This window comes from Rhipicephalus microplus, chromosome X, assembly GCF_043290135.1.
Source record: "Rhipicephalus microplus isolate Deutch F79 chromosome X, USDA_Rmic, whole genome shotgun sequence".
NCBI lineage: Eukaryota > Metazoa > Arthropoda > Arachnida > Ixodida > Ixodidae > Rhipicephalus > Rhipicephalus microplus.
Window position 1 is genome coordinate 53,576,662 of NC_134710.1, and position 18,807 is coordinate 53,595,468.

The 18,807-nt window shown below is 44.2% G+C and overlaps 1 protein-coding gene across 3 annotated transcripts in view; it reads left to right on the plus strand.

Moving 5' to 3' along the window:
• Spn (protein phosphatase 1 regulatory subunit spinophilin) overlaps positions 1-18,807 on the plus strand; it is a 165,786-nt gene that overhangs the window by 89,676 nt on the left and 57,303 nt on the right. For all 3 annotated transcript variants that reach the window (XM_037427158.2, XM_037427159.2, XM_037427160.2), the window contains exon 13: positions 8,421-8,665. In XM_037427158.2, the coding sequence (XP_037283055.1) occupies positions 8,421-8,665 (245 nt within the window). The remainder of the gene's footprint in view (positions 1-8,420; positions 8,666-18,807) is intronic.

Sequence of the window (18,807 nt, forward strand, 5' to 3'; positions counted from 1 at the left end):
TTGTTGCAGCATATGGAGAAGCCAAGCAGGTAATGCTGTGATTGGTGCTTTCTTTAAGTGCTCGTACTTGCCCTTGTGCATTTTTCTGCTCCAATGGATTTTTGGTGCTTGTCCTTAAGAGATGTGGGAATGGAGTTCACCCTCCCTCTTGGCGCCTCATTTCCCCAGCTTGCTCGAACGCCGGGAACATGGCCACCAAGGTTTCGCTGCCAGGCTCTTTGTCTGGCACGAGCCATGTGTCGGTTTTCCCGCATAGAGACACAGGTCCGAACTTGCCCGGGCACCTTGCCTTTCCCTTAATGTCACGCTAGCTTACGTCATGGTGCTCCACCGATCCTGCTTGGGCGCCTGTGAACCCCCTCTTCCAGTAGCTTGTATTCGCTCGTCACGCGCGGGCCGGTGAGCAGATTCACACAGACCTGCACGAGGGGTTGACGCGCCTTTAGCAAACGGCTTCTCGTGCGCGGTGTCGTGGATAACCGAAACATGTGCCTGCGGAAAACTAGATGTCTTTCACTTCAACACAGTGGTGACTTGCGGGCAGCACACTGCATGTTTTTCGCAATGTCAGCAAGTCATGGTTTACCCAATCTTTCTGGGATTGTAAAGAAATTATTAAAGGACAGTTGGGCGGAATTTGCGATGTATGCGAACCTCCAAGTTCCGGTTGCTTTAGGCATTCATGTCTTTGCACTGCTGGCAGCGTTCTTGCCAGCAGTGCCTGCTTCGAAAACAAAGTTAAAAAGTGTCAAAGATAAATTTTTCCAGCCAAAACACACTGCCAGTTTCGTCATACTGGCCATTGTCAAATTTCTAATTATACCAGAAAAAATGTGCGAATGGTTGCATCATGACGAGTTGACACAGCGAGGAGCAGGCGACATACTGCCTGCGTTTTGTTGCTGTGTTGCAGTGAAGATATCTTGTTTTCTGGAGGCGCACATTTTAGTTGATCACAACAGCGTGTTTTTTTTTTTTTTTTCAGTGGCAACAGCGAGGCCCACTATTTTTCTGTGTTTGCAGCAAAATGAAGACAAGGTATTGCTAGAAAACATAATAATCCTTAGAGCCGCAAGCTAGTTGCCACAGCAAATGACAAGCACTGATTACTTTGAATAGTTCTAAGTTCTTTGCATCCCACTTTTTGTATGTTCTAGCTGTTCGAAAGCCCGCTTAATTCGAAGATTTCTTGCGGCCCCAGTGATTTCGAATTAACAATGTTTTACTGTACTTAAGCATCAACAACATTTTCGCAAGTGCTACCACATGAGAAAAAGTGCTTGCCTAGGATTGATGTAGAATTACGATGGAAACTCGACGATTTCTCGTGGTCTTGTGACTTCCAAAGCAGCGCGTCACCTGAGACATGCTTTCCACTACCATATGCACATCCCAATAAATTCGCTATTGATATGCTCGGTGAGAAATTGTGCATCCGTCACAATACAACTGGCAGGTTTGATGCGCATGTGGGCCACGTAGGGATAGTTTTAAATGCTCTGGCTGACAAAGGGCTCAAAACAAAACTACACCTTTTCATCACTAGTCATGCAGTTGTATATCACAACCATGGCATTCTGAAGTTGCACGTGTGCAGCACACACTCAGTCCCAGCAAAACTACGTTCTATCATAACTGCTGCAAATAAAATCTCAGTCTTGTAGACGCGACCATGGACGACCATGAGATACCGTAAGTACATGTGCAATTTTCGACAGAGGTGAAAATTCTTGAGGCCTTCGTATTAAGATTTAGGTGCACATTAACGGGGCCCTGCAACACTTTTTGAGCATGGTCAGAAAACGCTTTCGATCGGTAGTAGAGGCTCCCGATATTATAGCGCAGCCTGGAATTCGCAATAAATTATCTATCAGCTACAAATTGCTTTCTCTTCTCTCGACAAATCACAGAATATGCCCAAAATTCACACGTAACAAGCCCACTGACGCGTTAAAAAGTACCGCGACCGACGATGCATTAGCTATGAAGTCTCGAGGACTGTTCAAAGAAAAAGTTCGATGCCACTGGTTTTGGCAATGCCTGTGGTGGCTTGGCAGCATAGCAGTTGGTGCGGAGACGTTGGCGTGCGTTTGTATTGATGGCGAGGAGGCTTGCGGAACGGTTGAAGAGGTGAGTCAGTGTAGAGGTTGTAGAAGGCTGCACCCTTTAGGGGCAGCAGGCAAGCGACCTTTGTGTCCATGTACTCAGCGTGGAGTCTGCCGGTAAGCACCCGTGCTCGTCCTGTGGCAGGCAACTGGCAGAAGAGTCAGCTGCTTGGACCAGCTGTTTGAACCCCTGGTGACTTCGACGCTGTCAGGTCCTTCGTACTCGACTCTGTCAGTCGGCAGCACAAACCCTGGCTCCAGTGTCGTGTCACTCTGGTTTCTCCGGGGCTCACTGCTCGCGTTCCAGCCCGTCGTCGTCTTCCTCTTTCCCGTCTCCATGCCGATTCTCCTTGGGTTTTTTCAGATTTTCCTCATCCGCTCACCACGAGCCGTGCTCCGACAACGTCGTCCTTCTTTTCGTTGTTGTGCATGTGTTTGCTGTGTGGTGCCGCTCTCACGTTACACCGCTTTTGCACCACTCACGACATCACCACAGCACTGTACCGTGAACACCGCACTGACAACACCGCACTGTTGCACTACACTCATCACAAGAGTCCTCCCAACGATGAGTTTTTTTATAAAAAAAGATTTTAGCTTGATGAGTGAAGTTCAGCATAGTAAACTGTCTGTACATGCATGCAAAGTGAGTAAGGGTGCACGTACAAGACAGTCATTGATAAACCTAAATCTTAAATCTGATAAACTTAAGTCTTAAATTTTGCTCAGAAGGTCTGCTTCAACATTTTCTGATTCGCTTAAATATTCTACCCCGAATGAATACTCTTGTAGAACAAGACTCCACTAGAGGACCCTACTATTAAGGGGACAGACTGCTCTTAGACATTTTTTGTTTATTTCTTCAGTGATCTTGATCAAACTGCACAAAATTGTGCAGTTTTTTCTGCTGATTTCAAATGTTTAATTAGTTTTTCTGTAACTCATCTTTTTTCCTGAGATAACTTAAGTTCACCCCTATCGTTTCAGGCCACCATAGAAAAAAAAAGTACTCTATTAAAAAATTTATAATATCCTAACATAGACTAATGAATATAGACTGAAATAGTGGAATAGTTTTTTGTTTTTAAGCCTTTCTTATTATTTTACAGCAAAATGAACTTTTCATATTCAAATGCAGTTGAAATTATGCTAAAATTTTGATGAGTAATTAATTAAAAAAGCTTGATCTCTAAATTCTGCTCCCATACTTGCACCTTACACGCATACAAGTTTCCATTGCAAAAAAAATTATTCTTGTACCTGCTCTAGCTGCAGAGATATTGAGGCCTCAAAATTGAACAGTTGTAAATTTACTTTTTTGAGAAAAATGAAAAAAACTGAAAACACACAGCTTCTTCAAAAAGCAACAATCATGGTGTGTATGTTTTGCAATCCTCATAAAAGTGCTCATAAATTCGTAGCGGAGCTTCTAACACAGGTGCTGGCAAATTATAAAGAGGCCTCGAAGTTGGTTCCCCATTTTTTTGCAGGTTCTGCATGTTAACAGCACCAAGAATCTGGACAGTTATAATAACATTACAAAAAAATTACCACTTCCTGGGGTGTAAACATTTGCAGAGAGATAGCAAAATACTTGCAGATACCAAATATGTCAATTTTAAAAAATGATTTTGCTTGTCACTTTTTGGTCCCAAAGAGCAGTCTGTCCCCTTAAGGTGTTCAGCCTGAGAGAGGTATGAAAGAGGTTGGTGGTCTGTTTGAATTATGAAAATGGTCTCATACACGTAAATGTGAAATTTCTCAATGGCCCAGACCAATGCTAGGCATTCATGAGACCAATCATCAGTAGTGGTCGCTGGCTGTGATGTACTTGAGTCAGGTGCCGTCAACGAGTCTGAAAGCTCAAGTGGTGAACTGCAGCCTCGAGGTGGAACCCCTCCTGAACTCCATCCTCAGTAGCAGTCTGTTTGGACTGGGTGGCGGCAGGGTGATTGGAGGGTGTCCGGCCAAAAGAAGTAATAATCAAGGCTTAACTTAACAACACAAGACAAGATTCATTTGCAGATGCAAAAGCCATTAGCAAATAGTGTCTCAAGGGTCTTCACACGAAGACCCTTGACGTAATCAAGAAGTGCTGCCTCAACCTGTGGATATTTCCTAGTCTTAGGGCCTGGAAAGACTTGATGCATCTTCTTCGTGGCTTTCAGCTGCTCGTGCTGCTGTCGCCACTCACGGAACACAAAATGCATAGACTCCGAGGTGCCTGTTGACAGCCCTGTTGCTATTGTTTAGTGCATGATCAATCACTTTCAACTTGAAAGAAGCTGTGTAGCTTTCGTATCGACCCATCGCGCAACCACACAGCCGACACAAGAATGTACGCTGCACAGGCTAGCACTAACATAGATTGTTTACGGGTATATACTGACACACTTTTTGTGGCTTTTTGGCCCGTCTAAGCACACTGTTTCTTGCTTATCACTAACACACCGCAACGCATATTTGTCACTTTAACCTTGCTTAGATTGGATTGGGGCTTGATGGTTGGAAGAAGCTGACGACATTATTGCTTCAATTTTATAGTGTGTGATAATTACTCGCAGATAAAAAAATTTTATTTTTGTTGGGAAATGCGGAGGGTGTGAGAATTATAAGAGTGCAAGGATTGCGCGAGCTAATATGGTATTTTCTGTGTCAGACGCATGCGAAGGCCTGTTCCTCCAACTGTTTTTCTCATTCACTGCGTCCGCACTGCAACACTTGCTTGGCTGATTTTGGAAGTTTAGGTTTCGCCGACTGTCTGCCGTGATTTTAGTATTCCTTTGCAATGAGCTACAATAATTATATATACGCCAAAGTTCAAGGTCACTGTTATAAAGATTTCCGAAAAAAGTGGGAAACGCTTTGCTGCCAGGAATTTCAGCGTGGTGTTTCAACATGTGGCATTCAGTACAGGGGAAAGCAGAAGAGTGAAGCTTGCCAATACTAGTTTCTTGCCATTGAAGACCTTTTCAATCCTGACTATTTCGTGATGCCGCTGTGCATGGGCCCTTTCTTAGTGGAAACGCTATGAAACTCCTTGTCTCGAAGGCCTTCATTCTTGCAGTGCCAAAACTATATTGTAACGACATATGGCAGCACAGGAAAATGGAAAAGATGGATTATGTGTGAAAGCTCAGGCTCCTGCGGTATCACTGTGTCGTAGGACCTGGTTTCTCCCAGCATTGTCCAGAAGAGCTTCAAGAAAATGGGGCATTCAAATGCTCTCGACGGAGCTGAGGACGATGCGCTTTGTGAGGGCGGTGACAGTGGTGGCAATGATGATTCCCCATCGGCCAGTGATTCTGACTAGACCGAGAATAACTGGATCTGGCTGGATAAAGTACAAGGTGATTCTGTTTAATAAACAAGTACACCATGTTTGTGCTTCAATTTATTTTCGTTTTCCTAACGTATATACGACGTGTGTGAGGGCTGTATACTATTGCACATTTTTGCATGCATTGCAAACTCTCTGCATAATTTGCGCACCACCCCTTTTTCGGAGCTCCAAACTCTTAAAAAAAAAGTGGAAATTATGACAGTGAATATGGTATTATGAAAGTACATGCACATCCAACGCTCACCAATTCAGTGATGCTACTTGCCCCGTAGAGTTTTCTACAATATATACTACAATGAACTCAGCTGCTTGTGCCTATAAGAGCTGCAACATGGTGCTTCAATCGTAAAGAGCAAACAATGCAGTTCTGATGGCACATGTGCGGCCAGTGCACACATACTGAGAACAGATCCACCATTTTCCACGACCCCTGCTCACAAAGCTAGTCTCTCATTGCAGTCATCCATAGCGACTACCATATTCACTTGCATAATAGGCGCACTCGCATAATAGGTGCACCCCCAGTTAGGTCGTGTGAAATCATAGGTCTTTATTTCCGTGCATTGTAGGTGCACCCCGAACTTGGCCGTGATCAGTAGTTCTGTACCGTATTTTAATGGTTGCAATTCGAAGCCCTCTTACATTAACTGAAGCGAAGAAAAAAAAACCAAAAAAGACCGCAGCAGCACTGCACCAGCACTGCTGGTTCGCTGAGTGAGAAAGGAGGGTGCTTGCCTGGGTGTTGAAGTAACCTTGGCACCGAAGCCGGCGTGGTGGCCGCGCCCACTGCGCATGAAACATGCGATCGCATTGTCGTCAAATATGCATCGAGTTTTCGGTCAGGAAAGGCCTCATCGTCATCGCATTTGCTACCTTGTCCTAAATTTAAAAGCTGCTCGGTCGCTTTCGCTTTTGCTGCCACTACTTGCACAAGCCCGGCGGACTTTTGTCGCCATTGATTTTCTGGCCGCAAACCTAAGCATCGTATCACATGCGATCTTTTTGACATCCAATCTTCACATTGTCTTGTACAAGCTTCTCAGGATATCATGCGGAACCGTAGGCTTTTTCGGTGCTTTTTCGGTGGCAAGTGATCAAAGTTCCGTTTTTGTAGAGAATCAACGTAACTTTTTTCGGTGGCTTTACTTAAAGGAAAGGGGGCATGGATGGTGCTTGCAACAATTGAATTACCTGCACAATTTATTTGCAATGTCTGGAATATGGGGTGCGAGCCGGTGACATTGAACGATCGGTACTGTTCAGCTCACAAAACTTCAGTCTGAAGAACACCAGGTGGTCAAAATTTCTGGACCCCTCCACTACAAAGTCTCTCTTAATCCTATGGTGGTTTTGAAACGTTAAACCCAGCATATCTATCAGTCAATCAGTCCATCACAAATCGACGGTCGTGGTAATGCGCATAATCTAGGTGGCGTGAAACATCGGCCGATTTCCGTGATGGCACTTTCTTTTCGTAGTTTTTTTTTTTTTCGCGTTCATTCTGTTGCCTATGCAGGTTTTTCAATGTTTTTGGGAATTTGCATGCACACTGCATCGCATGCCTCAATTCTCAGACACGCAAGACTGCTTGCTCAACACGTTTTGCGCCAGTGTAGCTTATGAAGAAGGTTAGAGCTGGTATTCGTGACTTCGGTGACATATACATTATCGGTGGTCTATGCTGTAGTCTGAAATAAAACTTTCGGAAATTTTATCTTGTGTAATAGGCGCACCCCAAACATGGAGCCCGCTTTTCTGGAAAAAAAATGGGCACCTATTATGCAAGTGAATACAGTATACACATATGAAGGTATGTAGTTAACACAACGGAAGACAAATGGCAATGATATCATAAAAAGGCTGTTAGGTTTTCATGTTGTTCATCTATGACTAGGGTAGTGTAGCCAGTAGTTTTCAGCTGGCCTCTATCGAAGCTTTACCTACTTGGGTGGTCTAGTGGTTATCGTACTCAAGTGCTGATCGGCAGGTTGCTGAATCGAATCCCGGCTGTGGTGGCTTCATATTTTGTGGAGCTGAAAATGCTCGAGGCTCGTGTGCTTAGATTTAGGTGAACGTTCAAGAATCCCAGGTCCTCCGAATTTCTATAGCCTTCCACTATGGTGTCTCTCGTAATTTCATTGTGGTCTTGGAATGTTAAACTCCAACTGTTATTATTAATATTATCTATCAAACTTTCGTCAAGTGCATTTGTGGTGTTCCCGATGGAGGCGGAAATGTTGTAGGCCCATGTACTCAGATTTGGGTGCACGTTAAAGAACCCCAGGTGGTCGAAATTTCCGGAGCCCTCCACTACGGCGTCTCTCAATCATATGGTGGTTTTGGGACGTTAAACCTGCTGCCCCTTTAAAAGGCGCAGAAAAAAAAAAAGAATAAACTTCAGCTGTATGAATAGCAAAGTTTTGGGTGCTAAGTGAATTTGAAGAATTGGGGGGGTGGGGGGTGCAAGAATTGCGCGGGGAAAATGGGACCGCTCTCACTTCGAAGTCTGAGCAGTCGGGAGCGCTTCGAAAGAACCAACTGAAGGTAGTTCGAGCGCTCAAATTGTACCAACTGAATGCGTGGCCACTTTTTAGAGCGCTCATAAACTCCAAACCGAATATGTCCTAAGCTCTTCTTCCTTGGTATTCAATAAAGTCATTTACCTATAATTTTGTGCTGTATAATTTCGCTGAGTTTCCAATCCCACGATTTTGAAAGCTAATATAATATTTGATGCACAGTGGCTCTCAGTGTAACTAATTAAAATAATAACTTTCCCATTAAAATAACAGGATTTTCACCCACTTTATTTCTAGCAAAAGAAGGTCATAAGTCCTTTAATGAGCCTGTAGTAAGATGTGATTATAGCGTATTTAGTAAACGAGACCATTTACTGTGCTTTAAATATGTTGATGTAGGTTGTGAAAACATTGTGAGTTGTGCTAATATTGTGCTTGATTGTTTGTATGCAGAACTGGACAGTGATGATTGCCTGAGGTGTGAATTGAGTCCTGATGAAGTGTCTGGTGATCACCGAAGATCAACAGTAGAGCGGCGTGGCGCGGGTGATGCATTTGATCGAGCGGTGCCTCATACTGAGCTTCTGGATTCGACTGCTGCGAAAGCTAAGGCTGAGCTGGCTGCCAAGGGCAGCCTTGCGAACCGACAACCCCCTTCCGTGTCGGCTCTCAAGAAGCAAACAAGCACTGACCTAGCTGTGAGTCCTATCATCTTTTAGCAAGGCCTGAATTCTGCATTATATCATCTTACCTTATTAATTCAGTCGCATAATTGGAACCCAAGGATAATTCAATCCTGGCCATTGGTCCCGGCAATGGGCTGTATGTATAAAGGTGGAAAAACTCTTCTTAATTTGAACCTGAAGCACTTGCCATAGTTAATTCGAACGAGATTGCCTGTCTGCTTCTTGCGGCGTCAAACCGACTGCCCAAGTTTGGCTTGATGCATAGTTCGCTATCGCAGCTTCGTGAACCTGTAATCACATGGTCGATCTGCATACACTTGGAAGGCACTGTGTGTGAAAGAGCTGGCAGAAATCATGCGGGCTTGCTTCATGTGCCCCCACAAGACGTCATCTTGCACACTTGCAAAGTTGCAGTGGGCGTTGCCTTCTTCCTTCTCCCACAGATGTGAATACGGCCATATCTTTCTAAACCCAGTTTTTTTTTGCACCAAGCAGCCTTAAAGGTATAAAAACTGAAAAAAAATTGTATCAAACTGTTTCAAAACAGCCTCAAAAGCAAAAATTTTGTTGCCAACTTGAGCTTCAGCTGGAAAAAAAAGACTTAGCTGACATGATTTTGTGAGTACTCAGGAAAAACAAGAAGAAGACACATTCGCAGAATACGTTGACGTGCCCAAACACGTTTATTCTATGCACCTTTCTGATGAAGGCTTCCATGGCACCACCATAATCTACTCTCAAGTAGTAGTAAGTACCGTATAAACCGAACTATAGGTCGAGTGGGAATATAGGTCGACCCCCCAAGTTTAGGTTACCGAAAAAGAAAAAAAAAAGTAGAACAACCTAAAACTGCCGAACCACATTTATTTGTGAATTGGGCGCACCGCACTCCGATCGTCGGAGCTCCCCTCAACCACCATCGCAACTGCTCCTATTCGTCCGACGAAGCACCACTGTCTTCTGAAGATGAGAGTTTGTCGCTGGCCGCCTCCCACAGTGCGTCATCTTCAGTGCCATCCAGCGAGTTGCTGATGCAACATTTCTTGAAAGCATTTTCCTCCATGGAATCCGGCAAGGAGCACCAGGCGGAAAGCACCCAGCCACAAACAGTCGCAAGAGGAGGCCTCTGTAGGCGGCTCGTCGGTGTCTTGGGGTTGTCGCTGGACATCCACTCTTGGTATTCCAGCCGCACTCGGTCCTTGAACGGCTTCTTTAACACAACGTCGAGCGGCTGGAGGGTCTGGAGGGTGGACGTGATACCACCTGGTATCACGGCGAGGTCCGTTTTCTCATCGCCGAGAGCGCGTTTCACTGCGTCGGTTAAGTGGCCATAAAACTCATCCAACACCAGCATGCTGGAAGACGCAGCAGTGCACCTGGCCGACGCTTCCACACCACTCGTGTCCATTCGAGCATCATGGCCTCGTCCATGTATCCCTTTTTGTTGGCGCGAGCGACAGCACTAGGCGGGAACACTTCCTTCGGCATTGTCTTGCATTTGAAAATGACGAAGGGCAGAAGCTTTCTACCATCTGCCGTGCATGCCAGCATGACGGTGAAGCACGAGTGCTCGTTGCCAGTGGACAACAGCTTCACATCCTTGGCGCCGCGCTGCGTGATCGTGGTCGACGAAAGCATGTCAAACCACATGGGGGTCTCATCGGCGTTGCCAATCTGCCCCATCATGTAGTCGTTCTGCTCCCGAAGCCGGTTTACGAAGCGCTGAAAGTTTATGAGCTTTTGTTGAAAGTTATGGCAACTTTTGACAGATGGATGTGCGCCGCCGGAGAGAAAATCCTTTGCGTCCCATAAATCGACGCACCCAAGAATTCGGTGCACAAAACTCTTCTCTCGCGAGCCCAGCTTCTCGAGCGTGTTCCACGGCTTTCTTGAGAATAGTATCCACGGTCACTGGCAGCGAGTGCGCACGAACTTCCCGCACAAAGTCCGCTAGCTTATCCTCCAGCTGCGGATGAACGGTACTTCATCCACGAAACGACATTTTTCAAGAATCGCACATCTGCAGCTTCTCTTTCTGCGCCGTCCAATAGCGCACGCTTTTTTCCGATACACTAAAGTGGTGCTGAGAAGCCATATTCCCATTTGCTTCTGCAAACTCAACATCTAGTTTAAACGCAGCTGAGTACTGCCTCCTCGCACCGCTAGACATGTTCACTGAACGAAAAAAAAAAAAGGGCCACTAAATATGCAGCGCAATGTCAAGCGGAGCGAAAACTCAGAACCGATCAGACGCAAATCACGAACACAAAGAAAACAGACGGAGAGAAAAAAAAAAAAACAGGCCGCGATTGGATTTGGATGCGGATATGGTCGCGTCCGGCTACACAAGCACATGCAAGTCACAGGTTGCCAGACAGCGTCGCACTTTCAGCTAGACACCGCTATATAAGATGAGGGGCAACTTTAGCTTATTATTTCATTGAAAATATCTCGACTTATATTCCGGTTTATACGGTATGCATGCCCCCCCCACCCCACCCCCCCAAATGTGAGGCGGTGCCCTGAGCATGCTGCTTCTACTCACTAGGCTGTGTGTTCTGGCATTACTACACTCAAACTTCATTATAACGAAGTTGAAGAGGAGCCACAATTATTTGGTTATATTCATTATTTCGTTATATTAATTATAACAGTTTGTGGCAATGTATGCTCAGATGGGCGCACACCTATAAGCATGCAAAGAAGGAAACTGTCTCGCGGCCCGATGTACCCTACGCGACAACGCGTGCGATGGAAAATAAATACAGTCGAATCTCATTAAGTTGAACATGATTAATTCGAACTTCCGGTTAATTCGAACTCGCACTGTGGTCTCATGAAAGCTATGTATATTCCAATGGGCGAAAACGCCCTGTAATTCAAACGTGCAAGCACTTGCAATGGTTAATTTGAACATACCGCGCTCCGAAAATGCTCTAGCACCATGCCCGATCCCGCGGCGGCACTTCTCAACGCTGCGCTCGAAGGAAAAGAAGAAAAGGAAAGAAAAGACTGTGGCGGACTGTTTGCTCTCTCCCAAATGCCGATCTGCGACGTGCCTGGGCCATGCTTCTCCCTTTTCTATCTCTGCACGTAGAGACCCTTCTCCTTTCAAGGCCGCGCATGGAGAGAGGGAAAAAAAATAAACTGTCGCGGAGAGTTGGCTTTCTCTCTAATGCCGATCTGCTTCTCTCCGCGTGGAGACGTTCCTCCTTTCTTGATGCAGAGGGTAGCAGCGAAGAAGCAGTCATTGTCGTCGTCTTTAAAGAGTATTGGCGCTAAACTTAGCCGCGGGCTACTATGCCTTGCAAACTGCGTGCGAAATTGATTGACTCGCTGCAAGGCAAACATGTGCAGATGCGCATCACCGATTACTTCAATTAATGACAGATGTCCTCTGATTCGTGAATAAATGTAAGTCTTCTGAAGCTTCCCCATCGTGTGTTCTTAAGTGAGAGGGCGGCGCCGCTTCTCAGTCATGTGACCCGCTGAGCGCTTCCTCGATTCTCTCCGCTGGCTGTGTGAAGAAGACGGCTCTCGCGGCCGCGCGTGGCGTGGCTGTAAAGTCGGCGCGGGAGTTTTGAAAGAGCCTCGCCGAATGAGGGTCAAACTCCGCAGAAAACGATATACTTAACATACAACTGTCTGTTTTTTTTTTGATAGAATATTTGATAGACTAATTTAGTTCATTAAATCCATTTGCCGACCAATTTTACTTCATTACAATGCAGTTTTAAATGTATGGTTCTCAATGGAGCTTTCATTTACTTCGTTATAACCATTATTTCATTATATCCCGTGACGTTATAACGAGGTTTGAGTGTATCACATTGTTAAAACTATCGAGTGGCATTCGTAGTGAGGTTGTCTAGGGTTTTTTGTTACGCATAGCATGTTTTTGGTCGCAGCAGTTTCAGGGTCTCTTTAAAAAGACCCTGAAACATTTTTTAAAGGTTTTGTCAATGTTTAGGCATCATCAAATAATTCACACCACAAATTTAGCGGCATGCTGTGTATGAAGGTCTCTATTGACAATTATATCTATACCCCCCTTTTCACCCCTTCCTTGCCTCCTCAACTCATGAGACATTTATTCATTTACAAGATACTGCAGGCATGGAGCCCAAGCAGGAATGGTACAGGCAGTAAGGCAATTAAGCCAAGCATCACACAGCATACAATAATCCAATCATCACACACATACAACAATAATGCAACCAAGCTTATCGTAACAGCAATGATTTAAGTGGATTTCGAGAATCGCATTAGCGCGAATCGCAAAGGGAAACAACATGGCAATGAAAGTAAGCAATCAACAAAAATGATCAGTGGATAAAAAAAACTGCAAAACATTTTTACATACTCAGGAAAACATGTGCGCCAATAGAATCTGTCGACAGCAGGGCAACAAACGGTAAATTGTTCCACTCACAGATTGTGCGCGGGAAAAACGAAAATTTGAAGAGATTAGTTTTGGAGAAATACGGAGTTAAGGCAAGGGAGTGTGAATGACGACCGCGCCGTGTTTTCAAGCGACTAATGTAGGGGCTGTGATCAAATAAGAGCTTCCGGTTAACTAATTGGTATAGTAATTTTAGCCTAAATGATTTACGTCGTGATTCTAATGTTGGGATACCATGTCTTTCCATCAGGACAGAAACGGAGTCAGTTGGACCGTACATACCATAAATAAAGCGGACGGCCCTTCTTTGAATTCTTTCGAGGCATTCGATATTGGTTTTAGTGTGAGGATCCCAAATAACGCAGGCATATTCAAGTTTCGGTCTAATTAAAGAAGTATATGCTAAGTATTTAACCTCAGAGGGAGCGGTTTTGAGTTTGTGTCGTAATAAACAAAGTTTACGGAAAGCGGCAGCGCATATGTTAGTAATGTGAGAGTTTCAACTTAAGGTACTGGTTAATATTACGCCAAGATATTTGTGTTCATCTACTTGCTTAAGCGGTTGGTCACAAGTACAATAAGAGAATTCAAGGGGGTGTTTCTTTCTAGTTATTCGGAGGTAAACTGTTTTGTCATGGTTTGATTGCATGTTAGTAGTTTTACTCCAAGAAGCAACGTTTTCTAACGCTGAGTTTAACGCAAGTTGGTCCTCCATGCTATTAATTTCATTAAAAAGTATACAGTCATCTGTAAAAAGACGTATTTGGACCGAACTGTTTATAACGTTAACAATGTCATTAGAAAAAATAAGGAAAAGTAAAGGGCCTAGCACACTTCCCTGCGGTACGCCAGACGTAACAGGGAGAGCGTCAGAAGTGCTTCCATTAATGTCGACGTACTGTCTACGGTTACTTAAATAGGCAGTTAGCCAAGAGATGATGAACGCTGGAAGCTCGATTTGAACTAATTTATCGATTAATTTGTCGTGCGATACGCGATCAAAGGCCTTACTAAAATCTAAGAGTATGAGGTCAACCTGTCCCCCCTTATCAAGAACTGAAGAAGCGTGGTGAACAACTGTAAGTAGTTGAGTGACGGTCGAGAATCCCTTGCGAAACCCGTGTTGAAATGGAGAAAGGATTTGATGGGTATCTAAAAATTGTGTAATGAACGTAGCAACAACGTGTTCAAGTAACTTACAGGCGGATGATAACATAGATATGGGTCTGTAGCTGGGAATTAAGAGTGGGTCGCCTTTTTTGGGAACAGGTACGATACGGGCTATTTTAAAATCAGAAGGTAGCGTGGCCGCATGACGAGAAGATTAAAAAATAAGTACAAGAAATTTCGTCACAGTTTCAGCATAACGACGGAGAAATGCGTTCGGAATGCAATCGGGCCCTGGCGTTGATTTGTTTTTAATCGAAGTAACATATTTAGGACACCATTGTGCGAAACAATATTGACATCAGGGTATGAAGCTACTGAATTACTCTGTTTCAACTGAGACTGCGAAAATACGCTATGGAAAAACAAATTGAAGTGATTCGCGATTGCTCGAGGATTAGTCAATTTAGAGCCGTCGACTGAAATTTCAGTTATGTTTTCATTGCGCTGTCTAATAAAGTTCCAGAATTTCTGTGGTTCCTCTCTTAGGAAGTTCGGTAAAGTAGTGTTAAAGTAGAAATTTTTGGCCCGAGTAATAGCATTGTAAAGGGTAGTACGAATTTCGGCGAGTTGTTGAGGCGCTGTACGTTTTTTTTTTGCAAGCGCTTGGCTTTGCGTTTAAGGTGAATTATAGATCTAGATATCCAGGGCGTATATTTAGTGGTCTTCTTAACTTTATCGGGTATAAAGTTTCGCAAACAGAATAAACACATATTTTTAAATTTATTTCAAAGGACTTCGACATCGTGATCAGTGAAATTTGGCCAGGTATTTTCCAAATACTCAGTAATTGCAGTGTCGTTAGCTTTCGCAAAGTCTTTCACATTTTTGAGAGCTGGGCAACTTTTTGCATTTTTGTAATAAAGAGAAATGGATGCAAAAACAATTTTGTGATCTGAGAAACCGTGTTCCACAGACACGTGGTACTTTTCGAAAGATCTGGGCAGGAAAACAAGGTCAAGTAGAGAGGATGAATTGCCACAAACTCGGGTTGGTTGCTGAACTATTTGGACAAGGTTGTGTGAAAACATAATGTCGAGAATGTCGTCACTGTGACAAGAATCGGTTCTTGTTTTCAAGCGGTCCCAATCAAAGTTGGGCAGATTAAAATCCCCTAGGACGAAAAGCTTATGTTTACTGAATGAGGCCAAATGAGATCGCAAATTCACAAGAAAATCGGGCCCAGAATCAGGCGGTCTGTACACAGCGATAACAATGATTACTTTGTTTCCGAAAGAAACCCTTAAACATAGGCTTTCAGTATCTGGTGATTGCGCTAGAAGGGATGCTTTGATACTGGTTTTCAAAATCACTGCAACACCCCCCCCTCTAGTTCGCCGGTCTCTTCGAAATATTTTGTAACCTGGCGGAACTAAGTTGTCATCAGGTATTTCACTGTGAAGCCATGTTTCCGTAATGACGGTCAAGTGTGGGCTATGACATAACAAAAGGGCTTCAAGCTGTGCCGTTTTGTTAACGAGACTGCGGGCATTTAAGTTAACGACCCTGATGGCAAGTTCAGACGACTGTCACAGAGCGGACGGGTTAGGATTGTTACCGTTACCATCAGAGGACGTGTCTACGACGTCAACCGGGAGAGTTTCAATGCTAATCACCCCACTGGATTGTGAAGGCGCGCGCCGTTGATCAGAATGAGTGCAGATTTTTTGCCGCTGATTAGAGTTTGCGTTCCAGATAAAAGTATCGCCGTCAACGTGCAGTTTATCATGTACGAGGTAAACTTTTTTACCAGCAGCTTTCTCACTTTTGGCATTTTCCCAGAGCATTTTTCGTTTTTTTAGAGTAGGTGCTAAGTAGTCATTCTGTATGTAAATTTTAGAGCCCTTCAGTTTTTTTGCATTCTTGAGGACAGCAACTTTTTCATTAAAGTCCTGGAAAAACAAAATAACTGGCCTTTTGACTGGACCTTTGCCTAGCCTGTGGATTCGACCTACGGATTCGCACTTAACTCCCAGTTTTTGTTGAAATGTTTCCCTAATGACTTTTCGCTTAAGATCGTCCTCTGTTTCATTACGGTCTTCAGTTATTCCAAAAACCACCAAATTCGACCGTCTGCTTCGGTCTTCAAGGTCGACAAGTTTGCGCTTCTGGGATTCCACCGAAGTAGAAAAGGATCTTATGGCGTTGTCGATGTGGTTTAATCTTGCAGTTTTAGATTTAAGCTCGTTAATGTGAATATCCAGTTCTAAAAAATGGCTCTTCAAGTCCCCTAAAAGGCTTTCAGTTTGTGCTTTCAGATCTGCCACCTCACCTCGCAGAGCCTCTTGCCCTTCATGCTGGCATCTTGGGCGATTGCAGCGTTCTCATGAGCACACTTGATGGTTAAAGCTTCGCCCTGTCTCAGACTCGGAGATTGCATGCCTACAGGTTGCGCACAATCTCGGAGACCATAGCCCAGCACGCCAGGCAGCATGCATGCAGTCTGGCTACAGAGACGAAGATGGTGGAGAATAAGCTGAGAAGAATAATAAAACGCGCAAACGAAATCTCAGCTTCTTAATATTTTATTTTGTTTTGAATAGCCTCGAGAGGCTATTCACTAATCGGCCCTCGTTTCGCGTCCGCCTCGGTGGTCCAGTCGCTATAGGGTTCTCTGCTGCTGACCAGAAGGCCGCGGGTTCGATTGTGGCCACGGTGGTCACATCTAGATGGAGGGGAAAAAGTAGATGCCCGTGTACTGCATGATGTCAGTGCATGTTAAAGAACACCAGATGGTGAAAATTTGCAGAGACCTTCACTACGGCATCCCTCATATTCATATCGTGGTTTAATTTTTTACGTAAAACCACACATACTACCACTGCTACTACTACTATATACTACTATTACTACCACTACTAGTACTACAATTAATATTACTACTATTACTACATACTACTGCTTCTACTACCACTACTACTACTACTACTTACTACCCCATTTCTCTTTCGTTTGTCTTATCGTCGTTCCTGCATCGTGCCTTCGCCTACCCTGATAACACTTAGCTTGTGTTTGGTCGTCTCTGAAGGCAGTTTCGGCGGAGTGACGGGGTGTATCGCTGTTAAAATACATGATCCTTGCCAGCCTCTCTTAAAGTACACGCACCGACTTATACATTCCACAGAAACTGGTAATACACAACAGAGAGTGCCAAAACGACGCAACATCGATGGCGTACGTGCACAAGTAGGCTGGGGCACGTCATGCGCGCGTGACCATGCTTACACATGTTGTTCTTGGTGCATATGCGTTATGCGATTCTCCAGCCCTGATACAGAAGAGAACAGGGAAGGATTGAGGCTCACCATGGCTACATGGGACGAGAGGCAAGGGATTCAAGCTTGCTTCTTCGCATCATGCTTTGGTGGCTCGTAGCGAACCAATTTGAAAAATCACCATGGTAGAACGCTTTTCATTGGGCACGCAAGAGCTTCTGTTGTCTAACTACAACTTATTATGTCAACTAGAGAGGGACACTTAAAAAGTAAATTACAAACAAGACAAAATCCGCGTGTACATCACATTTTTTACCCGAAGGCGCTGCAGAAAATGGGTTACATTGTCAAAGAAAACACGCCTTCATTGACACAACATACTTTGTTCTCTTTATAAGCCATTTCATTCTGTCATGAAACTAACAAAAAACGAATTAATAGAAAAATTATGTCTGACACGACATTCTAAAATTTTAATTACCATTGCATGAAGAGGACTGTCTGGGTACATTCATTTTCAAATGCAAGTTTTACCATGAAATGCTTGACATAGGAGCTTTACCCGCAGTTTAATTCGACACGATGGCGGTAATTCCTATCCTAGTTAATTTTACATATTGTTAGAGCTGTCATTTTTGAGTAATGGCTTAGGACAAACCTTGAAGCCCTGTTCTGTATTTTTTCATGTTTGTCACTTAAAGACATATGACAAGGGATCCCATACGGAACAAGCATATTCAAGCATGTATACGGAGAATGTCTGCTAAATACACCATTGATTGTAAACATGCCGGCACCTGTCTCAGGCTTCGCTGTATAAAGTAATGATTTGGCGACCTTCGCCACTGCTGAATCAACAAGAGCATTCTATGAGTGGCCCTCCATAGTTTTTCATTCGTTCTCCAGCTACCTGTAGCTGCTCAGAAAAACCTGCTCTTCTTTTCCCACCGCAACACCCAGGTCTTCAAGGCGGTTCTTCAGTTCCTTCAGGGCAATGGACAGCGGTCTGTAGAAGGTGGTCGCCGCGTCCTCGGCCATAGACGTCCCCCATCTTTAATTCTTTCTCCTCCTTCCCCTGCAGATGCTGAGACGTGTTTCCACTTAGAGCTGCAGAAATAGCGTCTTTTGCACTCCTCGTGCTCCTCCTCTAATCACTTGCAGCATGTCAGCTTTGTCTTTGTTGAACCTTATAGTGTTTGGATATATCAATGTTGCCTTTTTTACATAAATAACGGTTTTACACCACGTTCGAAAATATAATTTGGGCTTGAGTAACGCTCATATGGGTGCTCATTTGGAAAATAGGCATCTAAAAGCACTTATAGGCATTTAGGAACGAATACCCAAAATAGGCATTTATAGCCACTATA